The 25,457-nt window shown below is 35.0% G+C and overlaps 1 protein-coding gene across 1 annotated transcript in view; it reads left to right on the forward strand.

The window, feature by feature from the left end:
- Positions 1-25,457, forward strand: part of LOC149776299 (integrin alpha-V-like) — a 165,587-nt gene that overhangs the window by 49,230 nt on the left and 90,900 nt on the right. The window contains exons 5-8 of the mRNA XM_089942773.1: positions 3,192-3,294; positions 12,185-12,233; positions 13,047-13,124; positions 23,927-24,021. Coding sequence (XP_089798899.1) covers positions 3,192-3,294; positions 12,185-12,233; positions 13,047-13,124; positions 23,927-24,021 — 325 coding nt within the window. The remainder of the gene's footprint in view (positions 1-3,191; positions 3,295-12,184; positions 12,234-13,046; positions 13,125-23,926; positions 24,022-25,457) is intronic.

Consider the following 25,457-nt stretch of genomic DNA (forward strand, 5'->3'; position numbering starts at 1 on the left):
TGTTGCATTTTCCAAAGTGACTGAGCCATGGAAGTTTCCTTTTTGCTGGAGAAAGGTTTATGCTTATGATCGCTAGCAACATCTGCATAAAATGTAACTTTCCACTTCTTTGAAACCATATATATATCTGGATATAAAGTTAATTGAAGGTATGGCATCTCGCAAAGATGTTCATTTAACTTTTTGATTTGTCAATATGTTTTCATTTCCCAATGAATAGTCTCATCCTTTGGACAGTTTTGGCAATATGACAGCTGTCTCCAGCTGACCAAAATCTAGGCCAATTTAAGTACGTGTAGAATCTAAACAGCTATAGCCACATCCTATTGGCGACAGTGAATATTGTAGTGAATTGATTGTGTACATGTTTGTTGACAATGGGATAAAGATCAGATGAGGACTATAATTTTTATGTATGTGTTGTTTGTGTTTTCTAACAGGTGTGATTGATAGATGAATTTTATAACATGTGATCTTTACATAATTCATGGATTTTTCTTATACATTTAGTGTACTTAATGCATTATGGATTGTACTGCATAAATGTAAGTTGTTGTAAATACAAGTATATTTCAGACTAGTTTTATCTTCTTTTACTCAAAAGCACATTTTTTGCACCCACTTTTATAACCCATTTCACCTTTGCTGCCTCTGATCAAGGAGAAAAAGCAAAATAATGAATATTTGGTATGACCCCTCTATAACATGATGCTTGGGGTCAATAGAATCCAACCACATTTTGTTATAAACAACTTTTCTGACTATAATGGAATTCATCAGGAAATGGAAACACATACATTATGACTATAATGGCATTCATCAGGAAATAGAAACACATATGTTTCTGACTATAATGGCATTCATCAGGCTATAAAAACACATACGTTTCTGACTATAATGGCATTCATCAGGAAGTAGACCCATATACATTTCTGACTATAATGGCATTCGTCAGGAAATAGAAACACATACTTTTCTGACTATAATGGCATTCATCAGGAAATAGAAACACATACTTTTCTGACTATAATGGCATTCATCAGGAAATAGAAACACATACCTTTTTCACTATGATGGCATTCATCAGGAAATAGAAACATACTTTTCTCACTATGATGGCATTCATCAGGAAATAGAAACACATACTTTTCTGACTATAATGGCATTCATCAGGAAATAGAAACACATACTTTTCTGACGATAATGGCATTCATCAGGAAATAGAAACACATACTTTGCTGACTATAATGGCATTTATCAGAAAATGGAAAGGCATACTTCATTGACTATGATTGCATTTGTCAGAGAATGGAAAGACATACTTTTCTGACTACGATGGCATTTATCAGAGAATGGAAAAACATACTTTTCCGACTATGATGGCATTTATTAGAGAATGGAAAAATGTACTTTTCTGACTATAATGGCACTTATCAGGAAATAGAAAGACATAGTTTTCTGACTCTGAGAGCATTCATCAGAAATGGAAAGATGGACTTTTCTGACTATGATGACATTCATCAGGATATACAAACACTATAATGACATTCATTAGGATATACAAACACATACTTTTCTGACTATAACGACATTCATCAGGAAATAGAATCACATACGTTTCTGACTATAATGACATTCATCAGGAAATAGAAATACATACTTTTCTGACTATAATGGCATTCATCAGGAAAGAGAAAGACATACTTTTCTGACTATAATGACATTCATCAGGAAATAGAAATACATACTTTTCTGACTATAATGGCATTCATCAGGAAATAGAAACACATACTTTGCTGACTATAATGGCATTCATCAGGAAATAGAAACACATACTTTGCTGACTATAATGGCATTCATTAGGAAATAGAAACACATACTTTTCTGACTATAATGGCATTCATCAGGAAATAGAAACACATACTTTTCTGACTATAATGGCATTCATCAGGAAAAAGAAACACATACGTTTTTCACTATGATGGCATTCATCAGGAAATAGAAACACATACTTTTCTGACTATGATGGCGTTCATCAGGAAATAGAAACACATACTTTTCTGACTATAATGGCATTCATCAGGAAATAGAAACACATACTTTTCTGACTATGATGGCATTCATCAGGAAATAGAAACACATACTTTTCTGACGATAATGGTATTCGTCAGGAAATAGAAACACATACTTTGCTGACTATAATGGCATTCATCAGGAAATAGAAACACATACTTTTCTGACGATAATGGCATTCATCAGGAAATAGAAACACATACTTTTCTGACTATGATGACATTCATCAGGAAATAGAAACACATACTTTTCTGACTATAATGGCACTTATCAGTAAACGGAAAGACATACTTCATTGACTATGACTGTATTTATCAGAGAATGGAAAGACATACTTTTCTGACTATAATGGCATTGATCAGAAAATGGAAAGACATACTTTTCTGATTATAATGGCAACTGTAGTTGTTCTACATGAAATTACATATTGTTGATAACTAGCTGTTTTACATGAAATAACATATTGTTGATAACTGGGGCTGTTTTACATGAAATTACATATTGTTGGTGACTATATCTGATTTACATAAAATTACATAATGTTGATAAGTGTAGCTATTTTACATGAAATAACATATTGTTGATGACTGTTGCTGTTTTACATGAAATTGCATATTGTTGATGACTATATCTGATTTACATGAAATTACATATTGTTGATGACTGTTGCTGTTTTACATGAAATTGCATATTGTTGATGACTATATCTGATTTACATGAAATTACATATTGTTGATGACTGTTGCTGTTTTACATGAAATTGCATATTGTTGATGACTATATCTGATTTACATGAAATTACATATTGTTGATAGCTGTATCTGTTTTACATCACATTACATAATGTTGATAACAATAGCTGTTTTTCATGAAATTACATATTGTTGATAACTGTAGCTGTTTTTCATGAAATTACATATTGTTGATAACTGTAGCTGTTTTACATGAAATTACATATTGTTGATAACTGTAGCTGTTTTACATGAAATTAGATATTGTTGATAAACTCTAAACATTCATTTACTTAAACTCCTTTCTGTTTTTAAATTAAATGTAAAAGCTAGATACATAATTAAATAAATGAATAAGCATAAGAAAATTATATTTTTTATGTACAGGTATTGTTTTCCATTTTGGAAGAAACCTGATGAATATTTTCTACCAGATGGCACTGATGACTTTGCTCTAGCTATGGGTGGTTTCTCTATGAAATATTCCCAGGTAAGTTCAAAGAACAGCCTTGGAAATTGTAAAACTTCTTCAGTGCAAACATCAGTCTCAGATGCTGTGTTTTGGAAATAACACTAGCACCATAGGTGAAAAACTAAAATGTAAAGAAACATTTGATAATGACTTAGTCTACAGAATTTGAAAGAACAAGGTTAAGTGGGGTCTGATTTTGGCCCCCAAATTAGAGATACATTAAAGTGATTGTATGAGTATTTGTTATGGTTATGCCACATCCACTGTATACCTACTGTAACATGTATACACATCTACTGTATACCAACTGCAACATGTATAGACATGATATAATGCCACATCAACTGTATAACAACTGCAACATGTATAGACATCCACTGTATACCAACTGCAACATGTATACACATCCACTGTATACCAACTGCAACATGTATACACATCCATTGTATACCAAGTGCAACATGTATACACATCTACTGTATACCAACTGCAACATGTATACACATCCACTGTATACCAACTGCAACATGTATACACATCTACTGTATACCAACTGCAACATGTATACACATCCACTGTATACCAACTGCAACATGTATAGACATGATATAATGCCACATCCACTTCATACCAACTGCAACATGTATAGACATCCACTGTATACCAACTGCAACATGTATACACATGCACTGTATACCAACTGCAACATGTATACACATCCACTGTATACCAACTGCAACATGTATACACATCTACTGTATACCAGCTGCAACATGTATAGACATGATATAATGCCACATGCACAGTATAACAACTGCAACATGTGCACACATGATATAATGCCAAATCCACTGTATAACAAATGGAACATGTACACACATGATATAATGCCAAATCCACTGTATAACAATTGCAACATGTACACACATGATATAATGCCAAATCCACTGTATAACAAATGCAACATGTATACACATCCACTGTATACCAACTGCAACATGTATACACATCCACTGAATACCACCTGCAACATGTATACACATCTACTGTATACCAACTGCAACATGTATAGACATGATATAATGCCACATGCACTGTATAACAACTGCAACATGTATACACGTCCACTGCATACCAACTGCAAGATGTATATACATGATATAATGCCACATCGACTGTATAACATCTGCAACATATATACACATGATATAATGCTGCATCCACAGTATAACAAATGCAACATGTGTATATATCCACTGTATACCAACTGCAACATGTACACACATGAGATAATGCCACATCCACTGTATAACAACTGCAACATATATATACATAATATAATGCCACATCCACCGAAGAACAACTGCAACATGTACACACATGATATAATGCCACATCCACTGTATAACAACTGCAACATGTATACACATCCACTGTATACCAACTGCAACATGTATATACATGATATAATGCCACGTAAACTGTATAACAACTGCAACATGTATACACATGGTATAATGCTGCATCCACAGTATAACAACTGCAACATTTATACACATCCACTGTATACCAACTGCAATATGTACACACATGAGATAATGCCACATCCACTGTATAACAACTGCAACATGTATATACATGATATAATGGCACATCCACTGTATAACAACTGCAACATGTATATACATGATATAATGCCACATCCACTGTATAACAACTGCAACATGTATATACATGATATAATGCCACGTCCACTGTATAACAACAGCAACATGTATACACATGATATAATGCTGCATCCACAGTATAACAACTGCAACATGTATACACATGCACTGTATACCAAGTGCAATATGTACACACATGAGATAATGCCACATCCACTGTATAACAACTGCAACATGTATATACATGATATAATGGCACATCCACTGTATAACAACTGCAACATGTATATACATGATATAATGCCACATCCACTGTATAACAACTGCAACATGTATACACATGATTTAATGCTGCATCCACAGTATAACAACTGCAACATGTATACACAACCACTGTATACCAACTGCAATATGTACACACATGAGATAATGCCACATCCACTGTATAACAACTGCAACATGTGTATACATGGTATAATGGCACATCCACTGTATAACAACTGCAACATGTATATACATGATATAATGCCACATCCACTGTATAACAACTGCAACATGCATATACATGATATAATGCCACGTCCACTGTATAACAACAGCAACATGTATACACATGATATAATGCTGCATCCACAGTGTAACAACTGCAACATGTATACACATGCACTGTATACCAACTGCAATATGTACACACATGAGATAATGCCACATCCACTGTATGACAACTGCAACATGTATATACATGATATAATGGCACATCCACTGTATAACAACTGCAACATGTATACACATGATATAATGCCACATCCACTGTATAACAAACAACTGCAACATGTATACACAGAACGGCCTTATTTAAAGAGGGTAACACAATTAGCTAAGGACTAATCTACCTTCAGGCCCTCATACAAAGGAATTTATTTTAGCTGCATCTTTGAAGCCACTGGATATATTGGGTTTGGAAGAAGGAAATAGAGTGGGCATTTCTAATCTCAACTGGAATACTCTTCCAGAGCAGAGTTCCAGAGTACTGGAAACGTTTTTTAAATAACTCCTTGTTTGGGAATTTTATACTGTTTGGTAGACATGGATTGCAGGTGGAGAGTATTATCAGCTAGCCTATACTGGAATAGTGATTGTAAATATTCAGGAGCACTATTATGAGATATCCTGTACATTAATTTGGCTTTTCTCAAACAGATTCGGTCTTTAATAGGTAATATTTTTAACCTACCAGCTAAAAAATTTCCTTGCTTTATTTCTGAATTGATATTATCCCAAATGCTCCTTTTTGAAGATGTGCCAGCTTGGCTATGTTTTTATCCTTTGAATTACCCCATACTGTATTACAGTAGTCTAAATAGGGTTGTTTGTAACTGTTACAAAATAGTTTTCTATGCCTTTCAGGGAGAAACTGTTTCATCCTACTGAGAAGCCATCAACTTGAATTCACTTGCATGATATAATTCCACTCAACTGTATTACAACTGCAACATGTATATACATGATATAATGCCACATTCACTGTATAAGAACTGCAAAATGTATACACATGATATAATGCCACATCCACTGTATAACAACGGCAGCATGTATACATATGATATAATGCCACATCCACTGTATAACAACTGCAACATGTAGATACATGATATAATGCCACATCAACTGTATACCAATTTCAACATGTATACACATCCACTGTATAACAACTGCAACATGTAGATACATGATATAATACCACATCAACTGTATACCAACTGCAACATGTATACACATCCACTGTATAACAACTGCAACATATATATACATGATATAATGCCACATCCACTGTATAACAACTGCAACATGTATACACATCCACTGTATAACAACTGCAACATGTATATACATGATATAATGCCACATAAACTGTATACCAACTGCAACATGTATACACATCCACTGTATAACAACTGCAACATGTATATACATGATATAATGCCACATCAACTGTATACCAACTGCAACATGTATACACATCCACTGTATAACAACTGCAACATGTATATACATGATATAATGCCACATCCACTGTATAACAACTGCAGCATGTATAGAAATCCACTGTATACCAACTGCAACATGTATACACATCCACTGTATACCAACTGCAACACGTATAGACATGATATAATGCCACATCCACTGCATACCAATTGCAACATGTATAGACATGCAGTGTATACCAACTGCAACATGTATACACATGCACTGTATACCAACTGCAACATGTATAGACATGATATAATGCCACATCCACTGTATAACAACTGCAGCATGTATACACATAATATAATGCCACATCAACTGTATACCAACTGCAACATGTATACACATCCACTGTATACCAACTGCAACATGTATAAACATCAACTGTATCCCAACTGCAACATGTATACACATCCACTGTATGCCAAGTACAACATGTATACGCATCCACTGTGCACTGACTGCAACATGTATACACGTCCACTGTGTACCAACTGCAACATGTATAAACATCCACTGTATACCAGCTGCAACATGTATAAACATCCACTGTATACCAACTGCAACATGTATACACATCCACTGTATACCAAGTGCAACATGTATACACATCCACTGTATACCAAGTACAACATGTATATGCATCCACTGTGTACTGACTGCAACATGTATACACATCCACTGTATACCAACTGCAACAAGTATAAACATCCACTGTATACCAACTGCAACATGTATAAACATCCACTGTATACCAACTGCAACATGTATACACATCCACTGTATACCAACTGCAACATATATACACATCTACTGTATACCAACTGCAACATGTATACACATCCACTGTATACCAACTGCAACATGTATAGACATGATATAATGCCACATACACTGCATACCAATTGCAACATGTATAGACATGCACTGTATACCAACTGCAACATGTATACACATCCACTGTATACCAACTGCAACATGTATACACGTCCACTGTGTACCAACTGCAACATGTATAAACATCCACTGTATACCAACTGCAACATGTATAAACATCCACTGTATACCAACTGCAACATGTATACACATCCACTGTATACCAAGTGCAACATGTATACACATCCACTGTATACCAAGTACAACATGTATATGCATCCACTGTGTACTGACTGCAACATGTATACACATCCACTGTGTACCAACTGCAACAAGTATAAACATCCACTGTATACCAACTGCAACATGTATAAACATCCACTGTATACCAACTGCAACATGTATACACATCCACTGTATACCAACTGCAACATATATACACATCTACTGTATACCAACTGCAACATGTATACACATCCACTGTATACCAACTGCAACATGTATAGACATGATATAATGCCACATACACTGCATACCAATTGCAACATGTATAGACATGCACTGTATACCAACTGCAACATGTATACACATCCACTGTATACCAACTGCAACATATATACACGTCCACTGTGTACCAACTGCAACATGTATAAACATCCACTGTATACCAACTGCAACATGTATAAACATCCACTGTATACCAACTGCAACATGTATACACATCCACTGTATACCAAGTGCAACATGTATACACATCCACTGTATACCAAGTACAACATGTATATGCATCCACTGTGTACTGACTGCAACATGTATACACATCCACTGTGTACCAACTGCAACAAGTATAAACATCCACTGTATACCAACTGCAACATGTATAAACATCCACTGTATACCAACTGCAACATGTATACACATCCACTGTATACCAAGTGCAACATGTATACACATCCACTGTATACCAACTGCAACATGTATACACATCTACTGTATACCAACTGCAACATGTATACACATCCACTGTATACCAACTGCAACATGTATACACATCCACTGTATACCAACTGCAACATGTATAGACATGATATAATGCCACATCCACTTCATACCAATTGCAACATGTATAGACGTGCACTGTATACCAACTGCAACATGTATACACATCCACTGTATACCAACTGCAACATGTGCACACATGATATAATGCCACATCCACTGTATACCAACTGCAACGTGTATACACATCCACTGTATACCAACTGCAACATGTATGCACATCCACTGAATACCACCTGCAACATGTATACACATCTACTGTATACCAACTGCAACATGTATAGACATGATATAATGCCACATGCACTGTATAACAACTGCAACATGTACACACATGATATAATGCCACATCCACTGTATAACATCTGCAACATGTATACACATACACTGTATAACAAATGGAACATGTATAGACATGATATAATGAAACAGTGTCAAATTAACTGCTAATTTTGTTCCTAGATAATCCTATGTTCAATCAGAAACTAAAATTTTTGTACATTTCCGCTTCTTTGAAGATCTAAGAAACTAACAGTACATTTGAGAATTTGTTAGAATTTTTATATAGAAGAAATATTTTGTCACCATCTAACAAATTTCCAGATTTCATATATGTATTTGGAACTTCTTTATAAACAAATGATGTACGCTTTTATAGGTTTAAGTTTATTAGATTTGTTTGTGAATGAACTAAAACAGCTGTTTTGTTTATTTGAAAGTAGAGATGATAAAGTGAACAATTTGGATGCGTTTACTGTGAAACTTTCAAACAAGCAAATAATGATCATGATATTCGCAATGTCTACAACAAAAACGTGAGAGAAGCAGTGTTGAAAATACCATTCTGATCATTTAAACAGTTATTTTAGAGAAGTGTTCATAACTTTTCGTTAATGGAATGGTTCAGATTATGGCCAGTGCTCTCTGGGTTTATGAAAATAATACAGAAAAGCATACTGAGGACAAGGGCTATCACATATCTATCAGATACATACCATTTTTGTGTGATTTAGAATTTTAACATAGATTTAATAATTTTTCAGTCATATCAATTTGAAATTGCTAAATTCATGGGAAAAAAATGACACTGAAGGTTTTGGTTGAAAAGTAAGTACCTCAGAGCCAATAAGCCAAAACGATGAAGAATTATTTTCACTGGCTGAATGGATTGTGACTAGCTGCTTTACAATTTTCTGTGATTAACTTTTTTGATGCAATGTTTCGGATTTAGGCTAGTGATAGACACCATACAGGTCATAACATAGCTGGGGAAACATGACAAGGCATTAATATGTCTACTTTAGCTGGTAATAAGAATGGCCAAAAATATGCTTACATTTTTGTATCTTGAATTTCCTCGAAATGTACTTTGTTAGTTCTGACAATCTGAATTACATGAGTATGTCATGGGTTCTAAAGCTTGATTACAGTTAGAAATTGTACTGTAATTTCAACTACGTTCCAAGTGCAATAACATTCTCATTACTGTGCTCAGAATGAAGTGTAGGTGATACTCCATAGTGTCATTTTGATAACTAGAATTGAAAGAGTTCATAACATTGTTCTTCATTGGTACCAGGTTTGATTCAAAGTTCAAGGATTAACTGCAGCAGTTGGCCATCTGTTATTCAATCTAGGTTATTTAGGACACATCAGCATCATCCACGGTCATCCATTATTCAATCTAGGTTATTTAGGACACATCAGCATCATCCACGGTCATCCATTATTCAATCTAGGTTATTTTTTAGGACACCCCAACATCATCCACAGCCATCCATTATTCAATCTAGGTTATTTAGGACACACCAACATCATCCATGGCCATCCATTATTCAATCTAGGTTATTTTTTAGGACACCCCCACATCATCCACGGCCATCCATTATTCAATCTAGGTTATTTAGGACACACCAACATCATCCACAGCCATCCATTATTCAATCTAGGTTATTTTTTAGGACACCCCAACATCATCCACGGCCATCCATTATTCAATCTAGGTTATTTAGGACACACTAACATCATCCACGGCCATCCATTATTCAATCTTGGTTATTTAGGACACCCCAACATCATCCAAGGCCATCCATTATTCAGTCTAGGTTATTTAGGACATCATCCACGGCCATCCATTATTCAGTCTAGGTTATTTAGGACACCCCAACATCACCCAAGGCCATCCGTTATTCAATCTAGGTTATTTAGGACACCCCAACATCATCAACGGCCATCCATTATTCAATCTAGGTTATTTAGGACACCCCAACATCATCCATGGCCATTCATTATTCAATCTAGGTTATTTAGGACACCCCAACCTCATCAATGGCCATCCTTTATTCAATCTAGGTTATTTAGGACACCCAACATCATCAACGGCCATCCATTGTTCAATCTAGGTTATTTAGGACACCCCAACATCATCCGCGGCCATCCATTATTCAATCTAGGTTATTTAGGACACCCCAACATCATCAACGGCCATCCATTATTCAATCTAGGTTATTTAGGACACCCCAACATCATCCAACAGCCATCCGTTGTTCAATCTAGGTTATTTAGGACACCCCAACATCATCCACGGCCATCCATTATTCAATCTAGGTTATTTAGGACACCCAACATCATCCAAGGCCATCCATTATTCAATCTAGGTTATTTAAGACATCATCCACGGCCATTCATTATTCAATCTAGTTTATTTAGGACATCATGCACGGCCATCCATTATTCAATCTAGGTTATTTAGGACACCCCAACATCATCCACGGCCCAACAGGACGCTGACTGGGGATCAAGTTTAAAATCACATAAATGCCAGGATCCTTTTAAAGAAAAGTACATGCCATTTTTTACCTTTTGTACAGAATGCAAAGTCACACAATTATAATAACAATAATAATAATAATAATAATAATAATAATAATAATAATTTATTTATAGAGGATGACTCAAAGTAAAGTACCATTCCCCCTTTAAGTACACATAAGAAGAGTATAATAATGTTCGTTATATGAAAGATAACAGTGGTTACTGTTTATTTTAATGTGTTTAGTATCAAAATACCCAATTCCATTATAATCTTTCAGAAACACAGATGGAGGAGGTTAGATGGTATTATAAGGTCTTTAAAATTGTAAATGGTGCCATGCTATCTTTCTTTGTAACTGTCTCTTTTGAAGTGAGGAGAATGGGTAAATAAAACGAATGTAACAAAAAATGATTCTGTGAAAGGAAAATAAATTATTTTTAAATTTTTGTGCTATTTTCAGGATGGAAAGTACAGCTTCATTGGAGGTCCAGGAGTGAAAGAAGGACGGGGTACAATGTTACATATTTTAATTCTAGCTTTTAATTTTGTTCATTACATACTATTGAATTTTGATGCTAAATAGTTTCATTTTTCTAGATTGAATGCTTTTGACTTTCAATGCTAAGGTTCTCTTTTCTAGATCAAATATTGTATAGAAGTATTTATATTATTAGACTTCTTTAATTGCTAATCTATACAGGTATAATGGCAATAGTTATTTGGCTGAGGAGTCATTTTTATATCTATATAAACAGTGTTAATAATTTAAATAAGCAATGTTAGTTGGTCATTACTTACAGTTGTTCATTTCCTTAATTAGCCATCCTTTTTTTAAACATGTTCAGCCATTTAGTTAGTTAAATATAACTGAGGAAGGTCATGTGATTCAGCCATCAGATTCTATTAAGTTACATAGTACAATTGCTTACTAATGTTTGGATTGGTACATGTACTATGTTATATAAGGGTAACACCATGGCTTCACATACAAATAGTGTGACTGTACCTCTGTGGGTTTTATTGTTTTTTGTAAATCCCAGTCCTGTAAATACCTTTTGCAGACTTAGTTTCAAATACCAATCCTGTAATTCTTGTTGCCTACAAGGTAATGTGTGTATAGGATTATTTTCATCTCTCTAATTGCTATTTGCAGCATTTTTTCCATCACAATATAATGTTTATTTCACCATCACCTTAGAATAAATTGAATCATTGATTGGGAAAGAAAAACTGGTTGATGGTAAACATTTTATATTTTTCATATCAGAAGGAATGCAACTTTGTAACCCAGAAATGTAAACATAATCTACTATTTCTTTAAGGTGCCGTTAAATCACATCAAATAAGTAGAGAACACATCTTTGACAGAAGAAAAGATGGGCTGTGGGTGCAGTATTTTGGTAAGGATTTCTCTTAAAAGTGGAAGAATTTTAATTGACCAGACCAGAAAGTTTTTGTTTTAAACATCTACTCATCTACTCATTCTTACATGAGTTTTTGTTTTCCTCCCATGCAAGCAACAATCAATCATTGACATTTTTATCTGAGTATAGTCCCTTGTCCAGCAGGAAAGTGACAATTTACAAAGGTTTCAAGTCCAGAGGCCTTGTAAACTTAATTATTGTGAATTTATTTCATCTCTTTTTTTTAAACACAAAATTTGTGTCAGTTCCTCAAGTTTTGGATTGGGGTTGAATTCTTATTGTTCAATTGGGTTTTCAAATTTATGGTTTGTATAGGTAACAACAACAATATCCAAAAAACTTGTTATCCCATCAAAAAATAGTGAATTCACTGTACTATATGCATCTGTCAAGCATTTTCTGTCATCTGTTATGCATGTATCTACCATATTGTGTTTTATAAATCTCAACCTTTTTTCATGCTTTGTCTATTATCTGTCAAACATTGTCATGAATCATATGTCATCTGTCATGTCTGCCATATGTTGTGCATTTGTCTGTGGTGTCATGTATTGTCTATTGTCTATCCTCCATCTTCATATGTCCATTAATCTACATAAAAGGGGCCCCGAGTGGCCGAGTGGTCTAAAGCGCTCTCCGTTACAGATCACTGCCATCTCACCTCTGTCTGCATGGGTTCGAGTCTTGGATTCGGCCAATGTTGGTAAGTGAGAAAGCTTGCCAGTAGCTTCTCGTGGGTCGGTGGTTCTTTCCGTGGTTTTCCCGGGTTCTTCCTCCACCATTAATACTGGCCGCCCTGTATAGCCTATCGTGTGCTGAAAAATGGCATTAAACCCCACAACAACAACAAAAATCTACATAAAAGTTTTGTAAAGATAGTGTGAATAATTTAGACAACATTTTCAAAAATATTTTTCCTGGTATTGGTTCTTTTTATTGTATAAATGATTATTATTGTATGACATTCAGTGTGGTTGTTACATCTAAGTAAAGGGAAGAAAAGGAATGAAAACAAAATTAACTGATGGTTTTCTGAAATGCTACCCAAATTACACATGGAGAATCCTAACATCATGGTTTTCTGAAATGCTAACCAAATTACACATGGAGAATCCTAACATCATTGTTTTCTGAAATGCTAACCAAATTACACGTGGAGAATCCTAACATCATGGTTTTCTGAAATGCTAACCAAATTACACATGAAGAACCCTGACATCATGGTTTTCTGAAATGCTAACCAAATTACACATGGAGAATCCTGATGTCAGGGTTTTCTGAAATGCTAACCAAATTACACATGGAGAATCCTAACATCATGGTTTTCTGAAATGCTAACCAAATTACACATGGAGAACCCTGACATCATGGTTTTCTGAAATGCTAACCAAATTACACATGGAGAACCCTGACATCATGGTTTTCTGAAATGCTAACCAAATTACACATGGAGAATCCTAACATCATTGTTTTCTGAAATGCTAACCAAATTACACATGGAGAATCCTAACATCATGGTTTTCTGAAATGCTAACCAAATTACACATGGAGAATCCTAACATCATTGTTTTCTGAAATGCTAACCAAATTCCACATGGAGAATCCTAACATCATGGTTTTCTGAAATGCTAACCAAATTACACATGGAGAATCCTAACATCATGGTTTTCTGAAATGCTAACCAAATTACACATGAAGAACCCTGACATCATGGTTTTCTGAAATGCTAACCAAATTACACATGGAGAATCCTGATGTCATGGTTTTCTGAAATGCTAACCAAATTACACATGGAGAATCCTAACATCATGGTTTTCTGAAATGCTAACCAAATTACACATGGAGAATTCTAACATCATGGTTTTCTGAAATGCTAACCAAATTACACATGAAGAACCCTGACATCATGGTTTTCTGAAATGCTAACCAAATTACACATGGAGAATCCTGATGTCATGGTTTTCTGAAATGCTAACCAAATTACACATGGAGAATCCTAACATCATGGTTTTCTGAAATGCTAACCAAATTACACATGGAGAACCCTGACATCATGGTTTTCTGAAATGCTAACCAAACTACACATGGAGAATCCTAACATCATGGTTTTCTGAAATGCTAACCAAATTACACATGGAGAATCCTAACATCATGGTTTTCTGAAATGCTATCCAAATTACACATGGAGAATCCTGATGTCATGGTTTTCTGAAATGCTAACCAAATTACACATGGAGAACCCTGACATCATGGTTTTCTGAAATGCTAACCAAATTACACATGGAGAATCCTAACATCATTGTTTTCTGAAATGCTAACCAAATTACACATGGAGAATCCTGATGACATGTTTTCCAAACTGGTGATAATAATAACATCTCTATTAAGTCAAGGAGATATACTTCTCTATGAAAGTGAGTTGACTGCTGACTTTTAACCAAATTCTTAAAAATAAATACACAAAGCTGCATTATCTGAATGCTTCCTGCAATTAAGGTTAATTTACTTTCTATATGTATCTAAGTGATGCAGTATGGTCATTTTTGGTCATTGGAATGATCCTAATGTTTTCTTTATGAATAGAATAATAACTGTGGATGTTTCTTAGATAGAATATTGTTCCAAATGAAAAAGATGCAGTTTAATAGCAGTAATCAGAGATGCTGTCATGTCACTGGATTGCAGGTTTCTTGCAAAAATGATCCAGTCATTCCACTTTTACCACCCAGTGGGGAAAAATATTGCACATGTTACTTGTGGTTCACACAACTTCTTGTACTCAATGTGTGATTTTTAAAAGTTTGGTTTTAGCTTAGTTGATCAGATCATGTCTTTTTTGCCTTTTCTCTGTGATCTCAATTAATCATATATCAATGGAGAATATTGTTTAAATATAAACACCTTTATGTTGAAAATCTATTGGAGTATTGCATAAACTGTGGAAGAATTCTAATTGGGTTGTTTTCTGGATGGGTACAGTTAATTAATCCATTGGTGAGCAATTAGGGAAATGTTTAAAGGACAACAACAGCATGTCATGTTGAAACAAAAGATAATTTATTTCTCTCTGAAAAGTCAGCGAGATTGAAAGATTATATGCTCAGGACAAAACTGGGGACAATGAAATAACTGATGGTTTACTTATTAACTAAACATAATTCATAAAGCAGAGTTACCAAAATTAACTGGCATGATGTTGTTTACTATAATTTAGATTTGGTCATTGCAGAAAATCTGTTTTGGATATATATTCTGAAAACCAGTTCCTGAATGTATTAAGACTAGCCATAGTTTCAGCAGTTATGATTTTATCATAGGCTGATTGTGAAGGAAGATTAAGTTGTCTAGGCTACCCACAGACCTTTGAAACTATAGCTGCAGTAAGAAAATGTCAGAATATCTAAGAGTAAAAGCAAATAATTTATATGCAGATATGTAATTCAGATTTTGTATATATATATATATATATATATATATATATATATATATATATATATATATATATATATATATAATTTGCATTGTTTTTTAGGTTTATTTTAATTCTTTTATTTCATTATATGGTATTGTAATGTAACATTGTATGTTGGACTTTGTAAACATGGCTATCTCAATTTGTCACAAACTTTGAAAATTCCCTATGAAGTGCCAAGTCTACTCGTTGTTTACTACACATTTCATATTATAATTTTAGCAAGAGACTGCTGATAATAAATAACATTTTATTTTGTAAACATTAAGAACTTTCCAGAAGGTTTTTTCCATTAGGTAATGGGTTATTTTAAATGTTAACCATGGCAGTGTGGAAGCCATATATTTATGGATAATGTCACCTGGTTGTGTATGCAGGAACCATATATTTATGGTCAAATGTCACCTAGCTCTGTGTGCAGATACCATATTTTTATGGCACAGGACAGTGACGTCTATGGATGTCCAATCTAGGCAAATCATTAATTGTGTGCTAAGAAGAACAGGGAGATAGCATATGTAATTGTCTAGAAGATCACGGCTCTGCATCAATGTAACAGAACATCAGTGAAACAAATATTCAAACCGACTTATTTGCCCAGTAAAGTCTGTTGTCATAGTGGATGTTGATGCAAACAATATAATAGCTGATAACTAGTTGCAGTCCGGTAGCTGTCCCATACCTAGTTGGTGCCAATTACTGTATATATGTATGGGATAGTAAAAATTAGAATACAGTTTGTTAGGGCTTTGTGTGGAGGAATAAATAGCAATACACAGATTTTGAGAATTAATTTTCTGCAGGAATATACCATGTGCTAATATGAAGGTGCTGTGACACTATGGCTTGTTGATATAAAAGTGCTCTGACACTATGGCTTGTTAATATGAAAGTGCTGTGACACTATGGCTTGTTGATATGAAAGTACTCTGACAATATGGCTTGTTGATATGAAAGTACTCTGACACTATGGCTTGTTAATATGAAAGTGCTCTGACACTGGCTTGTTGACATGAAAGTACTCTGACACTATAGCTTGTTAATATGAAAGTGCTCTGACACTGGCTTGTGTATATGAAAGTGCTCTGACACTATGGCTTGTTGATATGAAAGTGCTCTGACACTATGGCTTGTTGATATGAAAGTGCTCTGACACTGACTTGTTGATATGAAAGTGCTCTGACACTGACTTGTTGATATGAAAGTGCTCTGACACTATGGCTTGTTGATATGAAAGTGCTCTGACACTGGCTTGTTGATATGAAAGTACTCTGACACTATGGCTTGTTAATATGAAAGTGCTCTGACACTGACTTGTTTATATGAAAGTGCTCTAATACTATGGCTTGTTGATCTTCATGGCCATCCCATTCAATAACAACTTTAAGGTTACACTAAATCAAGCTTAAACTCTATAGTAGCTTAGTTATCAAAGCGTCTGTCATATGCAGAGCCTTTACTTATGTTGGGTGATACATTGTATCATCAAGAGTGAGAACTGTATGAGCCAGAAAGAGACCAACAATTCATTTTATGGAGTGGGTGGGTGTATGTGTAGACTCCCAACATATTCTTTCCATGCCTATCATTTTTTTGAAAATTGCAATATTTCTATCATATTATAAAGTTTATTTTTCTCTGCTTCTCTATCTCTCTCATTCTTTCTCAACAGTCCATTTGAAAAAGAAATGGACAAGAGAGAGAGAATGAGGGAGATTCATTTCTTAATTTAACCCACTCTTACAACAGCAATGTGAAATGTATGTTTGTTTTGTTTTGTTAAATGAGAGCTAGTTTTTGATTAATATTTGTTCTTTATCAATGAACTATACAAATAATTAGAGTTATGTTTTATATGGAGAAATTTGTGAATAATAACTACATAAATATTGCACCACCTAAATATTGTATGATACTGAAATGTAGAGACATGTTTGAAAGTAAAGTTTTAATTATCTAGCAAAGGCCTTAAAGTAATGAACTGAGGATATGTAATATGTAGAAACAAACTAAGTACACATTCAGAATAACTATAAATGATAGAAAAGTATACACTATATTCGATTTTTTTGTTGTCAAAACTTACTTTTCCACTCATTTTCTCTATTTCGCTGCTATGTTAACCATGAACACACATCAATTTCATCGACATTTTTAGTGTTTGATTTCTGCATGCATACCTGCATCACTTTGTACAATTTCAAAGCAATCTGATTATAAATACTAGTTTAGTAGTTTTTATATGGATTTGGCCCAAAAAGTCTGTATTGTTCTAAAACAATTCAGCATACACAGAGAGGGCAGTTAGAAACAAATCAGCACTGGTTTCAAGGTGATCCCAAACCAGCACGGCACTACCAGGGTTAATATCAGCACTGGTTTCAAGGTGATCCCAAACCAGCACAGCACTACCAGGGTTAATATCAGCACTGGTTTCAAGGTCATCCCAAACCAGCACAGCACTACCAGGGTTAATATCAGCACTGGTTTCAAGGTCATCCCAACCCAACACAGCACTACCAGGGTTAAAATCAGCACTGGTTTCAAGGTGATCCCAAACCAACACAGCACTACCAGGGTTAATATCAGCACTGGTTTCAAGGTCATCCCAAACCAACACAGCACTACCAGGGTTAATATCAGCACTGGTTTCAAGGTCATCCCAAACCAACACAGCACTACCAGGGTTAATATCAGCACTGGTTTCAAGGTCATCCCAAACCAACACAGCACTACCAGGGTTAAAATCAGCACTGGTTTCAAGGTGATCCCAAACCAACACAGCACTACCAGGGTTAATATCAGCACTGGTTTCAAGGTGATCCCAAACCAGCACAGCACTACCAGGGTTAATATCAGCACTGGTTTCAAGGTCATCCCAAACCAACACAGCACTACCAGGGTTAAAATCAGCACTGGTTTCAAGGTGATCCCAAACCAACACAGCACTACCAGGGTTAATATCAGCACTGGTTTCAAGGTGATCCCAAACCAGCACAGCACTACCAGGGTTAATATCAGCACTGGTTTCAAGGTCATCCCAAACCAACACAGCACTACCAGGGTTAATATCAGCACTGGTTTCAAGGTCATCCCAAACCAACACAGCACTACCAGGGTTAAAATCAGCACTGGTTTCAAGGTCATCCCAAACCAACACAGCACTACCAGGGCTAATTGAGGTCAAGTGGAAGGCTTTATAATCTTGTTACTGGAAATATTATTCATTCTTGCTTAAGTTTGCACATAATTAATTTGTATTATTGTTATGACCAGTAGTTCATTTGAACTGGGATTTATTTCTTTAAATTGTTCATTTCAAGTGAATTTTCTCTGGAAATACAGAGTACTCAATAATAAATAATATTCTTGGACAGAGACATTCACTGGGATTTATAGTGAATTCAAACCTGGAATTATATTAGTGTGTTTAAAAAAAGACTTGGTACAAGAACACAATACAGGCCATCACAGGCACATCAAAACCTTCAGTGTTGGACTTATTTGGATTTTTACTCAGGCTTATTCAAAACTATAAATAAGGACTTGTGTCTGTAATTCTAGGATTATTTGGGATTTAATTTGCCATACCCTATTATTTGTGGATTTTACAAAACGGAAAGGAATTATTTTTGCAAGTTTTTCTATGATATGCTGACATTAATTTTGTGATACTAATTTCTTAAAGTTTAAAAAGCCTGTGGGCTAACATCTAATAATTAAATAAATTGATTACTATATAGATGTGTGTATATGTGTGGTCCAAAAAAATGATTTTGATAAGTATAAAAGAATTATTGCTCAGATAATTAAGTATCCATCTACCTTATACATTTATTGTCAAAGGAGTCATATAGAATTATTAAATGCTTATTTTAATTAGGTGTTTCTACACCTTATATTAATTATTAAACTAATCAGCATAGTTTACCACTGCCTCCACCCCCAATTATTTGCACCCCCTCCCCAGAGGTGTAGGGGACCTCCCAGATGAAGAATATTTCACTAGCAGCATATCTGCATTGTCTAGTTTTATTATATTGCTATCTTCTTTGCTAACCTTCAGTTTAAGGTGAAAATACCTCACATTACCTTATTAACTTGCCTATAAGTCACTGTGGATTTTAAGTTGAATTTGCAAATTTTGTAATTCATTTACAAGTTGATGCTGGGTATGAGACGAGGCCAAATCAATTCCTCAACTTCATCTTTTGACTATAGTTCATTCCACACAGCATTACAAATTTTACATCTGTAATTCTGTAAATTTTCAGGTTAGTATCATTAAATGTAGACCATTCCAGTGGCCTAGTGATTAGAGCATCTGCCTCAGATGCTGGAGGTTGTGGGTTTGAACCCTGGTCAAGTCGTACCAAAGACTTATAAAATGATACTAGTAGCTGCTTCACTTGGTGCTCAGCATTATGGGGTTAGTGTTAGGACTGGTTGGCATGGTGCCAGGATAATGTGACTGGGTGGGACATCATGCTACATGTATGTGGTACTAAAATCATTTTAAATTGCCACACTGCAGACATTGTAGCAGAATGACTGAAAATTTGTTGAAGCTACACACATTAAATGTAGCTAAAAATACCTAATTCATTTCATGCTAGTTATTACTTTTACTGACACTTCTTTTAGAGGGTTAAAAATGTGTAACTGGTTGAGAAACTTACATAAGTGTTTCCTTGCATTACACAGTACCTTATTCACAATACTCTATGGGTAGCCTCATTTCCCTATTGGTTGCCAAGTTTTTCCCTTAAACAGGTTTAAGATGGGATGACCTGACCAAAGCTATAGCATATTTAATTAACATGTAAATATGTTGCAAAACCATATTTTTCTTGGGACAATGGATGTTGAAATTAGGACTAGATGCAATTGTTTACACAGTGGTTTTGATTGAAACTGGAATATAGTATTGCCCTTGTAAATGAGTAAGATCACAGTTTTCAGGTAACTAAAATAATACATATTATAATCATCCTACCCCCTCTCTCTCTTATAGCAAGGTATATTTTATTTGATCACGAGGTGCAAGGAGAAAACTGTAGTAGAATAACAGCTTTAGTCCACTGCAAGCAAAAGGAAGATTCTAGTGCCAGCCTGTCAGCATAATTATGTACAATCCTCACAGAATGTTTTATGTATCCATGCATATCAGAGAATCTCTTTAGCTGCAGGTAAAGTGAATAGTACACTTGTTGGCAAGAAGGTTTAAAACCAAGGTACCACTTTATATATCCCCAAGGTCATGACAGAGCACATGCTGAGGTGGACACTATACAGTCTGACACTGAATTCATACATCTTCCCACCTTTCAGAATAATCCCTCAAGTTCTTCAAATAGTGAGGACTTCATCTGCGGTGTTCATCTTGTGGCACCAGTGGTCATGGTATAGCAATCTCAGTATGTTGATGGACACCACAAGGGAGTTACCACTGATGAGGAATCTGCTGTTAGCACAGATTATCCTTTTTCATAACAATCCACAAATACTCCACCTTTTTTGCTGGCTCATATCAAATCATCTGTTTGATAAGATCAGTTTTCAAGCAGGATTGCATACTGCATCACTCATGTTAGGAGGCAGTCATACTCCAGGTTTACAATGCCAGGTGGAAGGTTTTATGTAAATGGGACAGTCAACAGAGCAATGGCCTAATCTGCTTCTCTTTGGCTTGGAACCTTTTTCTCTTCCATTCTGAGGAAAATGAATGTTTATAAAGCACCTCTTTCAAACACTGTGAAGTGCTTATCAGGTATTTTGAATTCTTGAGGCCAGCCTCTTGCTCAATAATGCCTGATTGGAACATTTAATTTTTTCTTTGGTGGTTTTCATGTGCCTAAGAGTGAGATTTCTTTCGAGAATCTCATTTTTCTTTTTTTCATTAGTGTCAGTTAGCAGAAGGAGTAAAATTCATTTCTAATTGGTTGAAGTATTCATGCCTGATTGGGTTAAGAGGTAGGAGAGTGGTTGAAATTCATGCCTGATTGGGTTAAGAGCTAGGAGAAGGGGTGAAATTCCTACCTAATTGGTTTAAGAGCTAGGAAAAGAAGGGAAATTCATGCCTGATTGGTTTGAGAGCTAGGAGAAGGGTTGAAATTAATGCCTGATTGGTTTGAGGGCTAAAAGAAGGGGTGAAATTTATGCCTGATTGGTTCAAGAGCTAGGAGAAGGATAGAAATTCATGCTTTATTGGTTTAAGAGCTAGAAGAAGTGAACATTATGTCTGATTGGTTTAAGAGCTAGGGGAAATGGTGAAGAGAAATTCATGCCTGATTGGGTTAAGAAGTAGGAGAGGGGGTGAAATTCATGTCTGATTGGTTTAAGAGCTAGGAGAAATGGTGAAGTGGTGAAATTCATGTCTGATTGGTTTAAAAGCTTGGAGAAGGGGTGAAATTCATGCCTTATTAGTTTAATAGCTAGGAGAAGGAGTGAAATTCATGCCTGATTGGTTTCAGAGCTAGGAGAGGGGTGAAATTCATGCCTGATTGGTTTCAGAGCTAGAAGAGGGGCTATGAGAAGGGGTGAAACTCATGCCTTATTGCATGTTGTTTCCTTCATTTTAATGGCAACAACATTTCAGTCTGTGCAAACCTGGTTTTCTGACCAAGAATCAGCTACACAGTGTTGTTTTTACTAGGGATGATGGACTTCACTGTCAATTATGAACATTATGTTTCTATTTGGCTAAACGAAAGTGTCTTTCTCCCTCTCAAAGGTACATGTGATATATCAATTTCCACTATGTTTTAGGTGAATTAGGCTGACTATGAGAAGAGCTTCTCATTGATAGAGATCCTTCATGTGAATCAAAAGCCTTAAAGTTTGAGCTATTGGTAGATTTTGCTCCTTTATTAATCATTGCTTTCTGGATGATCTCATGAAAGGCGCATTTTGGCGTCCTCTTTCCACTTTCTCCTAGTTCAGTGGAGCACCAGAGCAAAGGTATTTATGCCTGATTTGTATTTGTACTGAAAAAAAGCTATGAAGTTTTTCTTGACAGCCATTATGGGATCATCATGCCAGGAGAAGAGACAACAGCGTAAAAAAGCAGTTAAGTGTTGCCCTCATTAAAATTAAAATTAATAACCAGCCACACATATTATGTTTTATAAATATCTTCCAACTATTATTTTTGAATGGCTACCTATGTTTGGATATGTGTCAAGAGCTCTTTCAATGTTTGCATATGTTATTTTATTTCTATATGAAGTAAGTGATTTGTCAGTTTTATAGACAAGAATAAAATTGGGAAAAGTCAGATTCTTTAGATCCATCCATTATATTCCAGGCTTTTCCTTGACAACTGCAGCCTTCAAGGAGCATGGAAGTTTGACAGCTGGAATTCCAAATTATCACCCAGATCAACGGGGATTTACTGGAAGAGTAAATACTCTTTACTTTATTTTAATTACAACAGCAAGCTCTTATGGTAACATGCTCTATACTTTAATTAAAACAGCATGGTCTTATGGCAATATACTCTATACTTTAATTACAACAGCAAGCTCCTATGGTAACATTCTCTATACTTTAATCACAAAAGCAAGCTCTTATGGTAACCTACTATATACTGTAAGTACAACAGCAAGCTCGTATGGTAACCTACTCTATACTTTAATTACAACAGCAAGCTCCTATGGTAACATTCTCTATACTTTAATTACAACAGCAAGCTCTTATGGTAACATACTCTATACTTTAATTACAACAGCAAGCTCCTATGGCAACGTTCTCTATACTTTAATTACAACAGGAAGCTCCTATGGTAACATACTCTATACTTTAATTACAACAGCAAGTTCTTATGGTAACATAGTCTATACTTTAATTACAACAGCAAGCCCTTATGGTAACATACTCTATACTTTAATTACAACAGCAAGTTCCTATGGTAACATACTCTATACTTTAATTACAACAGGAAGCTCCTATGGTAACATACTCTATACTTTAGTTACAACAGCAAGCTCTTATGGTAAATTACTCTATACTTTAATTACAACAGCAAGCTCTTATGGTAACATACTCTATACTTTAATTACAACAGCAAGCTCTTATGGTAACATACTCTATACTTTAATTACAACAGCAAGCTCTTGTGGTAACCTACTCTATACTTTAATTCCAACAGCAAGCTCTTATGGTAACTTACTCTATACTTTAATTACAACAGCAATCTCCTATGGTAACATACTCTATGCTATAATTACAACAGCAAGCTCTTATGGTAACTTACTCTATACTTTAATTACAACAGCAAGTTCTTATGGTAACACACTCTATACTTTAATTACAACAGCAAGTTCCTATGGTAACATACTCTATACTTTAATTACAACAGCAAGTTCCTATGGTAACATACTCTATACTTTAATTACAACAGGAAGCTCCTATGGTAACATACTCTATACTTTAATTACAACAGCAAGCTCTTATGGTAAATTACTCTATACTTTAATTACAACAGCAAGCTCTTATGGTAACATACTCTATACTTTAATTACAACAGCAAGCTCTTATGGTAACATACTCTATACTTTAATTACAACAGCAAGCTCTTATGGTAACCTACTCTATACTTTAATTCCAACAGCAAGCTCTTATGGTAACTTACTCTATACTTTAATTACAACAGCAATCTCCTATGGTAACATACTCTATGCTATAATTACAACAGCAAGCTCTTATGGTAACTTACTCTATACTTTAATTACAACAGCAAGCTCTTATGGTAACATACTCTATACTTTAATTACAACAGCAAGCTCTTATGGTAACTTACTCTATACTTTAATCACAACAGCAAGCTCTTATGGTAA

This window comes from Sinohyriopsis cumingii, chromosome 18 (genome assembly GCF_028554795.1).
Source record: "Sinohyriopsis cumingii isolate HCF-2022 chromosome 18, ASM2855479v2, whole genome shotgun sequence".
Lineage (NCBI taxonomy): Eukaryota > Metazoa > Mollusca > Bivalvia > Unionida > Unionidae > Sinohyriopsis > Sinohyriopsis cumingii.